The 13,004-nt window shown below is 40.2% G+C and overlaps 1 protein-coding gene across 1 annotated transcript in view; it reads right to left on the bottom strand.

Annotated features, from left to right (window-relative positions):
* Positions 1-12,424, bottom strand: part of CHN1 (chimerin 1) — a 273,107-nt gene extending 260,683 nt beyond the window's left edge. Inside the window, exon 1 of the mRNA XM_027865946.1 lies at positions 12,085-12,424. Within this exon, the coding sequence (XP_027721747.1) occupies positions 12,085-12,103 (19 nt within the window). The 5' untranslated portion in view covers positions 12,104-12,424. The remainder of the gene's footprint in view (positions 1-12,084) is intronic.
* Positions 12,425-13,004: the final 580 nt, after the last annotated feature.

Raw genomic sequence — 13,004 nt, 5'->3', positions numbered from 1 at the left:
ATGGTGTTAGTGAAGAGATACTCCATCTTCTCATGGGCATCCCTAGAAACCTGAGGGGGGAGATGTAGCCAGCCTCACTGGAAGAGTAAGATCCGAGTAAGTGCTATATGTGCTGTGTCAATTGCCAGCTTTATGGCATTAGGTAAGGCACAGCCTCTTTGAATCTTACTTTCCTCATCTGTGAAACAAGGTAGCTAGACTAGATGATTCCCCAAGAACTCTTCCTAATTTGAGACTGTATGATTCTATACCTTTCTCCCGCAGGTTGGAATGGCCTCCTAAAGGACAATTAATTGTTTGCCTTGTGATCTGTGAATCATGTATAGTGTGAAGGTACGAAGGGTGTAATATTGACTTGCTGTTCATGGACCACAGAGTCATAGATTTAGAGCTGGAAGAGTCCTTAGAGGTCATCTAGTCCAGCTCTCCCATTTTACAGATGAGAAAACTGAGGTCAAGTGATTAAGTGATTCACTCAAGGCCACACAGCTAGTGGCAAAGCTTAGATTGAAACCCAGATCCTTTGACTCCAAACCTAGGTCTCTTTCTACATCACTACCTAGTAGCCTTTACTAAGACTTAGCCCTTTCATCCCCAGCATTCCCACCAAGGTCACCTCCATTTCCTACTATGTATAGTCTGGATCCAGCTATTCTTCACTTCAACCATGGCCACCTGCTTACTAGCTGCCAGGATTCTGTTCTCAGACAGCTGCAAAACCTTGGGGGGAAAGAGCTATTGAAGGTGGAAATAGAATTCTACCCATTAATCTACCTATGTCTCAAAATCAAACATCAGTTGAATTCCAAATGAGGAACTGTCTTAGGATTCTACTCCTGAGGGAATTAGTATTAGCTGCCTCAAATTCATGAAAATAGGAGGGCTCAATCCCAACTTGCCCCTAATAGAAGCACTCAACAATGATATCTCCCTGGACTGTGGTTAAGCAGGCCATTAACCAGTGCCTGTCAGGATCTGAGGGCACATTCTGGCTGGCCCTGAGGTGACAGGTCCACTTATGGAATGTCTATTCTCCCCCAGGTCCCACTTGCTCTACTGAACCCCTCCCTGTCCAATAAGTCAAAAATATCCATTAAATTCCAGCTTGGGACAAGGGAAGAAGAAGAATGTATTACTACTCTTACATGTCCATATGTTTTTTATTTGTAATTACAATGAAACATGTAATCTTTGGGACCTTCCTAACCTCTTCCCAACTTCTAGGTCTAAGCTTCACTGTTTGATTTTCTATTCTCTCAGGGCTCTGTTCATTAGTTGATGCAACAAGCTAATGATGATAAACTCTGTAGTTAATATGTCACCTATCACAGACAAAAACATTTGTATTTTAATGGAGTCTTTCTGGAAGTAATACCTTAACTCAAAGTAGAGGCTGTGGTTGGTAGGAATTTCACCATTGCAAATACCTACAGGCAAACTTCTGGCCAAGACGGATGCTTGAATAGGAGGCACACTGCCCAACTCTATATGCCTAATCTAGCAAAATCCTGATGTTCACACCAGATTGAATGACAATGTTCATGAAATCCAATAAGAAACTATAGAAAGTGACTTCTTCCACCCCAGAACTGGGCCAGTCAGTCAGAAGAGACTGTAAAGCCAGCACAAACACAGATTAGCCTCTCAGCATGACCAGACACATGTAAACTGCAAGTCTCTGTGCTCAGGCATCCCTAAGGAAGCTACAGGATGTTCAGAAAACTTCGAGGCAGGGACCTTGGAAGTCCATAGGAGTGTGGCAGAGCAGGCAACAACCAAGTACAGCACTGCAGTGCTCACACCTGAAAAACCTTGACCCAGGCACTTGAAGGTCCTTAACATTGTGTCCTAATATGTCAGAGGACCTTGAGGATCTAGCACTCTGACCCTCCAAGATGTAGAGGGCCCTAATCCCAGAAAGTGGAGGCTAGTACAAGAAGCCAGGGAATGCTAGGGAGGGGGCAGCCAGGGCAAGACCAAGAGAGCTTGCCCACCCCAACCAAAAGTGCAGTAGGGGGCAGAGTCTGACCCTGACATAAAATCCCAATCCAGCAATTAAACCTGGAGAGACAAGTAAATCAAAGAAAATACCAACCAGTATAAAAAAATTATTGAAGATCCAGAGATACCCCCCCCAAAAAAGGAGAGTAACTCTAAAAACCTGAAACCAAGTCTTAAAAGATTTTCCACAAGGATTACATGAATACCTAGAAGAAATATGAGGCAAGAGATTAAAAGAATGAAATTAAAGCTCTGGAGGGAAAAATTTAAAGGAGAGTAAATAGCTTAGAGGAGAAAGTGGCAAGTCTTATCCAAATAACAGACTCCTTGAAAACCAAACACATATCAATGATTCCATAAGACGTTAAATAATACTGGAACAAAATCAAGTTTTTAAATTAGGAAAAAATACAAAGTATCTGATAGAAAAACAAGTGAAATAGAAACAACTAAAGGGGAGATAATTTAAGAATCATTGAACTCCTTGAAAACCATGATTCTATTTTAAAAAAAAAGCTAGACACTAGATTTCAAGAAATAAATGAAAACTGCTCAGATCTTGAGAACAAGAAGGCAAAATAAAGATATAAAGAATCCACTAGTCACCTCCTGAAATGAACCTCAAAAGGAAAAGTCCCAGGTACATCAATAGCCAAAATCCAGTACCCTCACATCAAAGAAAAAATACCACAAGCTTCTAGAAAGAAGCAATTCAAGTAAATAGTAAAAAAAAACAAAAAAAAAACAAAAAAAAAAAAAACCAGAGCCAAGATCACACAGACATGGCAGCTTCGACTATAAATGAGAGGAGCTCTTGGAATACAATATTCCAAAAGGCAAAAGATATAGACTTACAATAAAGAATAAATTATCCTGCAAATCTAAGTAAAATCCTACAGGGGAAAAAATGAATCTTTGCTGCAATAGAAGACTTTCAAACATTTCTGATAAAAAGACCAGAACTGAGTAGGCACTTTGAAATGCAAACACAAAAGTCAAGGGAAACCTAGAAAGGTAAAGTTTTCCAGAACAATTGGAAGGTGCTGTACGATGATGTACTGATAATATTCTGTTGGGGAGAAGGGACAGGCACCACTTGAGAATCTTTATGTTTTCAAATGAGGGAGTTAAAAAGGAAAAACAGAGGACTGGGAGTGCACTAGCTCTATTCTGAGGGTTTTAAGAGGGGAAAAACAAGGGAGGATAAAAGGACTACAGTAGTATAGAAAGGAGGAAAAAGGAAGTAGAATTTGCTATTTCTCATCACTGAGGTACATTAGAACACACAAACACTAAGGAAGCAGTGGGGGAAACAGCGATCAATCGAAACTCACATTTATTTTAAAGGGAAAAGGCAAAGGATCAACATACACATACACACACAGTTTGGTGTAGAAGTATATGAAATTCAATAAGCAACAATGATGGGGATTAAAGGGTAGGATAATTCTGAGGAGGGCCATCAAAACATGATTTTTAAATATGCTGGAAAGGACATAAGGAAGTTCAGAAGTAAATACATAAGAGCAGGACAGTTTTAAAAGTAACATGTGGAATTTGTTATGTATTTTTTTCAAAAGCAAATGGTATGAATTAGATTCACAGTTTCATAGAGAATCCTCTTTTTGTGTTTCACTTAGTATATGTTAAATGCTCCTTTCTTGGTGTTCAAGTTCTCAAAATTAAAATATTTTCAAAAACATATATAAGGAGATAGTTTGGGTGCAATGTACCACACCAATCATAGTACAGACAATGACCTACTTTGATTACGTTGTCTGCTGCTACTTCAGTGTCTAAAATCAGCTCCCTCAAGGCATATCCACTTCTATGACCGGAATAGGTGTAAAACCATACAGAGTATCTGGGAAAGTGCTGAAGGAATATGCTGTTAATAGGAATGAGGAAGTTGAAAAGGAATGTCAGCTTCAGTAATATGATGATGAGTTTGGCTTTCAACACGTTAGGTTACAGGACATCCCCTAACATTTTTCTGTCTACCCTTGAGGTTTTTTGCTTATTTTAGCATGGAAAGGATACAAGAAAATAGGAAAGATCTGCAATTTCAACATCATGGGGAAATTCTGGTATGGGAACTCTACCAAGAGATATCAACTGTGGGTACCAACCTAGGTATCTTAGAAGGTAAATTTCAAGTTGTTACCTAAGGCACTAAAAGGTTAAGTGACTTGTCCAGGATCACTAGGCTATTAAGCCTCAAAAATGGGATCTGAACAGATTTTCCTGACTCCTAGCATTACTCTTTCCCCCGTGCCAAGGGAATGCTTATAGAAAATATGTTCTACTAAAATAAAAAAAATGAAAGGGAAAGGAACTTTCCATATAGCTTGATCAAAAACAGTGGATAAAATGGCCTAGTGCCATACCTTTTCCCACTTCTTTAAATAGCTACAGATTCCTATTATCTTTCTACTCTTTCTCATTCTTCCACAAATCCCTCAACTCCAAGCATAAACTTTTTTTTCTAGGAATTACTTGTTTTGCTCATTAAAAAAAAAATAAAACTAACCTCAAACATTCAAAACACATGGATACATTTACCACCAATTTTTTTCTTATGTAAAGCAGTCTGCAAACCATACAGTACTATATAAATGCTAGTTGTTGTTTTATCATTATTGTTTTATTGTTCCATATTCTCTTTCACCCCAATGCATATCCTAAGGAAAAAAATATTTACTGGCTATAAAACAGTTCTTCAAAAATCAGCTGTTTCATAAATACACATAAATTAATAAGATGCAACTTTCATTTTCTTTCAATTGTATGGTTTTAAAAATTAAGGAACTAATTCTTTTAACTAAACAAAATGAGTAAATTTTATTTAGAACTGTATTAATTAAAAAAAAAACTTTTCAACAGCCCAAGATGGTTTTGTAAATCCAAAATGCAATTTGGTTTACATACTGATGGTTTGAGGATTGTTTTTACTGATCTTTGCATAGTCCTTCCTCGGAGTCTAATCTCAAGAAATAAAATATATGAATGTCATTTCAGTATGTGTAAAACAAGAGTAAAATAGAAATGGAATGCTTTGTCTAATCTGATCACAAATGGGTGCCTAATTTCAATAGTGTCATTCCAGATTCACATAACAAACTATGCCTAATACTTTGATCACATGACGAGAAGACAAGACTCATTGAAAAGGACTCTGATGGTGGGAAAGATTAAAGGCAAAAGGAGAAGGGGATGGAAGAGGGTAAAATGGCTACACGGTGTCATAGAAGCAAAGAACAGGAGCTTGGACAGACTTTGGGTGATAGTGAAGGGTAGAAGGGCCTGGTGTGCTATGGTCCATGGGGTCACAGAGTCATACATGACTGATTGTTTCAACAATACCATTGTCATCATTATCAACAACACCAACAACAATATAGTTTATCTTTGGACTAACTTAAGAGAGAAAATACTTATGGGGTGGGAAGTGCATAGGCATCTTTTCTTCCACATTCCAAGATTAGGCATTTATTATGTGTGTACCTGGGTATGGCTAAAAAAAAGGCTGAAGCAACGTCCATCCCATGTATACATAGCTATCAATTTTACTAACTATAACACTTATATTTCACTTAAACAATGTCAGATCCCCACAAAGTAATGGCACATATTTTAAAACCAAATTAGTAACTCTAGCCCACAATTAGGGTCGGGTTGTAGGAGTGTTTAACAAGCATGGTGACTAACTGGTACCCAGGAGAGAATAGCCTGGCAGGTGTGACCACAGCTGGAATGAGATAGTACAGTGAGAGAAGCCAGCTGTTGACAGAAATGGAAAGGAAGAGAAGGGGAAGAAGTATCCTTTTTCTTACTCACATTCACAATAACTCTAACCTTGTCTGGAGGGCACAAGTTGATTTATAGTATTAACAAGGCTTTGCACAAAAGGGTAGAAGAGAGAAAAAATATTGAGGGAGATAATTTTTAAAAATGATATCCTTTTGACTACCCCACTACCCAATACCCCCAAATTATTTCTGATGTGAATTTGTGGTCTTCCCTCTGACCTTCTCATTATTCTATATATTTCTGTGTTTGGCAGAAATATCTGGGTCTTTATGATTAAAACCTTCCCCTACATACTAATCATGAGCTAATCCTCTTGGTAAATTAATATTTCCTTGTGTGGAAGGAGAGCCTAATTAGCTGCATTCTCAATGAGAAGCTGTGGGTTCACATTTTGATCCAGGCCTTGGGTAACCCATCTTTAATCCTGACACTACAGTTCATTACTAGCAATATATAACCTTTTAGTGAGATACTGAAAGGGATCATTTGTGTCTCCTACTGCAGTGGCAATTTAGATAGAAGGAAAACACCCAAAAGAATGATAGCAATTCCTACCAGCAAAACTGGCTTCCAAACCAACTGTTTTTTCATTATATCTCTCTAGTTAAATACTGCACCATTCAATTCATTTCAATTCAATTCTGTTCATATTTATTTAGGGTCTATTATGTGCTAGTCATTGTGTTACTCACTGGAAATATAAAAACAGAAAATAAAAGAGTCCCTGTCATGAAGGAATTTACATTCTATCATTTTCTCAGTTTTCACTTACCTTTTCATGTTTAGTGACACAGTGAGATCTGGTAAAGAAATGGGCAAATAAGAGACCTAGGGACTGGCTAGGCCAGGGGTGGGAAACCTGCAGCCTCAAGGCCACATGTAGCCTTCCAGGTCTTCAAGTCCAGCCCTTTGACTTAAACCAAACTTGAGGACCTAGAGGGCCACATGAGGCCGAAGGTTCCCCATCCCTGGAGGCGAAGGACAACATATTTGATACTCCACATTTGGCATGTATTTTTAATTTTTTGAAGCATTTTCACATCTATCATCTTCAGCCATCCCTACAGAACCCCTTCAAGCAAGTTAAAGCAAGCATAATAAATACCTTTTTACAGGTGAGACAATCGAGACCAAAAAAGGTAAAGTAACTCCATAGAGAACTCTGTCAGGAGACTTGGATTCTATTCTTAGCCCTCCCTCACCACAAATAAGCTGTGTGATAATATCAGAGCCAGAACAGTGCTCTGTCCACTATACCAGGTGGCCTCATTTAATTCTATTTTCTTCTTTTCTAATGCCTATTGTCAGGCAAAATATATTACTTGATGAGGATTCTTCCTACAAAGGCTTTTGGTTAAGTAGAGTATATTCAAAATAGTAATGGGATGTTTCTTTTTAAAAGAAAATTAAACTTTGGAAAAGATGTCCAGGAAACTAAGAAGTTTCCCAAATGGTTCACAAAGAACATACCCTATCCACTGAACTGGGCTAAGGGCTGTATATGGATAATGATGCTTGTATTTCAGAGTTGGTCCAGCAGAATAACATCGGTGCTGGGAAAGTTTCTGATGGTAGTAGAGAGGATTAAGCCATGACAGTCTGACACATGATGAGATCAGTAGACATCTGGGTGACAGTGGGTCTGAGGGAAAATAAAATAAGGTTGAGGGTGTGGCAAAATGGGAACAGGGCTGCCTTCTAACTGTCCCCAACTGAATCATATCTTAGTTTCAAAGCTGAATAGTTGGGGCAGGCAGCAGAAACAAGATACCCCATACAACTAGGTGGCAGTATAATCCAGCAGAAAAAAAAATACAGGTTTTAACCAATAATGGTCAAATACACCTCCCTTTTCTCAGCATAGATCCTGGCACCTAGGAGGGCACAATGTGGCCTATACTGTCAGAGAAGGTCACTCACTATATTGGTTATTTTTACTTAACTGTTTTCTCTTAGTTATAAAGGGAGGTTCAGTTGGAAGGAGGAAAATATAAGTGATTGTGACATAAAAACCAAAAACATCAATAAGACATTTTTTAAAAGAGATGGAAATTTGACTCCCAGTCCTGCTACTAACTAGCTGTTTGACCTTGGACAAGTGACTTCATTCCTCTTGGTCTTAGTTCTCTCATCTGTGAAATGAGAGAATGGAGTTCATAATCTCCTAATCTGAAAATAATGTATATCAAAACTCTGAAACCCTCACCTGGCACGACTCTCTGGCATCTAACCCAGCTAGTTCAGTGGTCATTCAAGGATCCCACCGAGGCAGATTTAAAATGTTCTAAAGTGACCTTGGGCAAGTCACTTAATCCTGTTTGCCTCAGTGTTCCCACCTGTAAAATGAGCTAGAGGAAATGGCAAACCACTCCAAGTATCTTTGCAAAGAAAGCCCCAAACAAGGTCATGAAGAGTCAGATACCACTGAAAATAACTGAACAACAACAAAAGTAGAAGACCTCTGTAGGTTCTTACTTCTCTACATATAGCATATATTCATTTGCTGGCTGAATTAAAACATCAAAGCCTGTGTGGAAGCCATAGTTTTAATTTTGTACTACTTGTTCTGAAAAGGACTTCAGATAGGTAACTGGAATTCTGAGAAGTACTTTTTTCCCCCTAACTCAGTGATGTTAAAAATCATCCATCCACACATTTAGATAATTTGGAATACAAGAGACTTTAAAAGTTGTAGAAAAATAGATATACTTGGCTATTTCTCCAGAACGTTGAAAAGACACGCATTTTTGTGCACTCTAAACAAGAAAAAGTTAGCATGGTATAGTAGATCTAGTGCTGGATTTGGAATTAGGAAGACCTGGGCTCAAAGCCAGTTTCTGTGGTTTACTAGTTGTATGAACCTGGTCAAGTCACTTAACTTCTTTTGGCCTTAGCCAACTCCCTAGGACTTAGCAACCTTAAATTGCTAACTTAAAAGATCTACGTGATTTATTGACAATTTATGCTTATATAGCTCTTTCCACTCAGGTGCTCATATAACTTTTATCTAGCTGATTATCACACTGTCCTTGGTAGTCTGGTACAGAAGTAAGCAAACTCTTTGGGGAATTAAAAGACTTGAGTGCAAGTGCCAATTCAGTCACTAACTAGCTAAGTGATCAAATAATGGAACCTTGGAGTAGGAAGGGGCCTTAGAGTGCATCTAGTCTAACCTATACCTGAACAAGAATTCCTGGTATAACATACTTGACAAATGGGAGTCCAGCCTTTGTTAAAGATCTCCCTCTAGTGAAAATGAATCTAGTAATTCCTAAGGAATCACTTCTATTTTTGGAGAGCTGGAAATTTTTAGGGATTTTTTTCTTTCCATCAAGCATCCATGTGCCTGTGCCACTTCCTCTCCCTGTGACTGGTTCTGCCCTCTGGGGCTCAGCAGAACAACTCTAGGTGTAATCTCTCTTACGCATGACAGCTTTTCAAATACTTGAAGATGGTTATCATTCTCCCCTCCTCCTAATTCTCCTTTCCAATCTATTGTTCAGTGGTGTCCAACTCTTTGTGAGCCCATTTGGGGTTCTCTTGACAAAGATACTGGAGTGGTTTGTCATTTCCTTCTCCAGTTCATTTTACAGATGAGGAAATTGAGGCAAAAAAAAAAAGGTTAAATGACTTGCCCTGGGTCATACAGCTTAGTAAGTATATGAGGCAAAATTTGAACTCAGGAAAATGAGTCTTCTTGATTCCAAGCCCAGTGCTCTATCCACTTCACCACCTAGCTGCCCCCTTTCCAATCTAAACATCTCCAATTCTTTCAACCAATCCTTACATGCTTACATCCTTGAGAACTTTCACTATCCTAATTGCTTTCCTCTAGGTATTCATAGAATCATAAATTTAGGACTGAAAAGAACCATGGAAGCCTCTAGTTTAACAATGACTTTCCCAAAACATGGCACCTAAATATGTCTTGACAAGGGCAGGATTTGGTACAACTATCACCTCCCTAGGTGGTGTTTGGGATAGAATGCTGGGCCTAGAGTCAGGAAGCCCATGAGTTCAAATCCAGTTTCATATACTTATTAGGTGTATGACCCTGGGCAAGTCACTTAACTTCTTTTGCCTCATTTTCTCCAACTGTAAAATAGGGATAATAATAGTGCCTACCTCCCAGGGTTATGAGAATAAACTCAGTTATTATTTGTAAAAACACTTAAAATAGCGCCTGGAACACTGGCACCTAATAAATACTTGTTTCTCTCCTTCCTAGTCTTGGACACTTCTTATCAATGCAGCTTTTGAGACCTCAGGCAGGTTACTTTGAAAGTCTGGATCTGTTTCTTCATCTAAACAGTGAGGCGGTTGGATTAGATGATTCCTATAGTTCTTTTCAGCTCTAAAATGCTATGTTGGTAAATACTGATATTATTATCTTCACTATAAAGACACAAGATACACAAGAGTTAAGTAATTTTGTAGATGGCCAACAAGTGGATCTGTAGTAAAGACAAAACAAAATTCATTTTCTATTGCATCTTTTAGAAAAACATTCTTCTTTCCTGAAAAGATTTTAAGCTATGGCAATTTTGATGCTATAGCCTTCCTAATCTTTTATGTGTCATTTTAAAACACTCTACATATCCACATGTACCTTGCAATATTCTTGAGGAAGAGCTCACCTTTGTGAAGGCTTGCCTTCACAAAGCAAAAAAACCCCAAACATATCTTTAGGAACTGAAATGAAATTTTGTTGAAATCTGGTGTTGAAACTAAATTATTCTCAACCAGACTTCACTTTGGATAGCATCTTGTCACTACAGCATATAGATAAATAGTCTTCTATAAAAAAAATACTAATTAACCAAAATGATAATTTTTTTAACTTTTTATTTTAAAAAGTACGTGGTTGAATTACTGAAATGCTCCTTTGTAGTAAACTTATTTTTAAATGAGTAGCTAAGGTTTGTATACAGAATGAATATCTTTCCATCAAGATAAATCAGCAAAAAGCACCTTTGAAAAATGCCAACTTAAAAGGCTTCTTCTAAATGGTCTGCAGTTTAAATTATGGACATGATTTTTATTTCACTTTGGACTATCTGCATGAAAACATCCCAGACTGGATGACTATAACTCAATTTAACAGGAGACCTAGTATCATCTGTAACTTAGTAACATATCTCTCAGATATTCATAACAGTGTCCCTTACTACCTGAAAAACTGTAAGTCAGATTTTTCTAAGTTAATTATTTTAAATTCACCAGCGGAGGTCACTATTGTAATCCTATCGTAAATTATTTTATAAGGAGAACAACCACTCCCTAGTTGTTTTGTTTTTTTTTAATCAGGATTTTCACGTGTTGAATTAGGGGAAAGTGGGGTATGCATGTAGCATACTGTAGTGAATGTATTAGAAAAGGAACCTACTCTCACAGTTTTCAATGTTAATGTTTCTTTCAAATCCATCCATTGCAGACTCTTAGACAAGACACCTGATAGCACCGAGCGATTTTTGCACTGATGTAATTACATCACAGAAATAACATTTCTTTCTTCCCATGCTTCTGAACAAAGATAGCCTCCAGAGACTCGGAGAATCATTTTTTCATTAACCAACTTTCTCCTGCCTATTCATGTAGAGTGCCGATTTTTACAGACTTTTCAAAATCCAAATAATTTTAAACTAGTTACTGCTGCTTATGAAAGAACCTAGAAATCAAAACAAATAGACACTCCCCCCGCCCCCCCTCCACTCACACAGAAAGACACACGTACACAACCCACAACCCCCGACCCGACAGGAAGCAACACATGCAACTGGCAATCCCAGGGAAGTTTGGAGGAACAGACAGCTTGTTAAGATAAATAAACTTCCCGGCGGGTTTTTATTTTATCGACTTGCGGGAAAAGCAGCTTTCGAAAACCACTGGCTAACTTCGGTCCCAAGTTAGTCAGTTTGTGCATTTACAAAGCGTCCAAGAGACCAGCAAAAGCTAAAAGACCTTTGCAATGATACAAAGCTATTTGCTTTGCAGCCCAGAAATTAGCTGGAGGAGCACACGCCCATCGACTGAGGCTGGAGAAGAAACAATGGGCGAGGGGAGAGAAAGGGCGAGTGCAGTCGGCTGTAGCTGGCCAGCCCCCAGTGGCCCAGTGGCCGCAGCGCTCGCCCAACTCCCCAGCGGAGACCTCTGAGCAGCCCGACTGCCCAGAAGGCTCCCCACTCTCCCAGCCCGCCCAGTCACCCCGACCTCCATCCGCTCTGGGAGCGCTGAGCCCACCTGGGCTGGAGGGGGAAAGGTGCTTTCACTTACCAAACAAGGTTAGGGCCATTTCGGAGCCGCTGCTGTCTTGCTCGCGAGTCCACTGCTCCCAGGGCTGGCCAGCTATCACTGCATTGGCTCAGAGCTCTCACACCTCAGAGGAAGTGGGGTGCAGGAGGGGCTGGGGTCGGGGAAGAGGGTGGTGGGGTAGGAGGTGGGGGGAAGGGATAGTGGTGGTGAGGAGGGAAGGGGAGAGATGCTGCAAGAAAAAGTTATTTATCCGTTATTGTCAGGCTCATAAAAAAAGAGAGAGAGATGCCCGACAAGCACTTGTCGCTTTCATCGGCTTACTGCCTGCACTGAGTGTGGGTGCTTTGCGATACCTGGCAGGGTGCTCGGGGAAAGCTGGGCTGCTGCCCCGCCGTGCAATCAATGGGAGGGCAAGAGGAGGAGCAGCGGCGGCGGCGGCGGCGGCGGCGGGGGGAGGGCGCGGGGCATGGCAATGACTGGGGCCGGCTCGCTCTCCTCCTGCCTCTCACTCCGCATCCTGCAGTCTCCGAGACGCCATCTTGCTGTCCCACTTGATTAGCAGCAGCCTCACTCCCCACATCCCCGCCTCACTCCCCACATCCCCGCCTCCCAGGCTGCAGCCTGTGCGTGTTCCCATGGTAACCGGGCATCCCTCTGTGTGTGTGTGTGTGTGCGTGTGTGTGTGCGTGTGCGTGTGCTGTGCGTGTGTGTATGCCCCTTCTCCTTAGAGTACAGAAGAACCTCCCCATCCTTCCTAACACACTCACACACAGGCACACACACACACACACACCAAGCTTGCCTCGTAGTTTGTGTGTAGGAGAAACAGAGAGAGAAAGAGAGAGGAAGGGAGAGAAAAAACGAGGGAGAGAGGGAAGAGAAGTGGGAGGGAGGAAGGGTGAGAAGGAAGGGGAGAGAGGGAAGAAGAGGCGAGGGGACAG

This window comes from Vombatus ursinus, unplaced genomic scaffold (genome assembly GCF_900497805.2).
Source record: "Vombatus ursinus unplaced genomic scaffold, bare-nosed wombat genome assembly UNPS02014779.1, whole genome shotgun sequence".
NCBI lineage: Eukaryota > Metazoa > Chordata > Mammalia > Diprotodontia > Vombatidae > Vombatus > Vombatus ursinus.
This window is presented reverse-complemented; position numbering and strand designations above follow the sequence as displayed.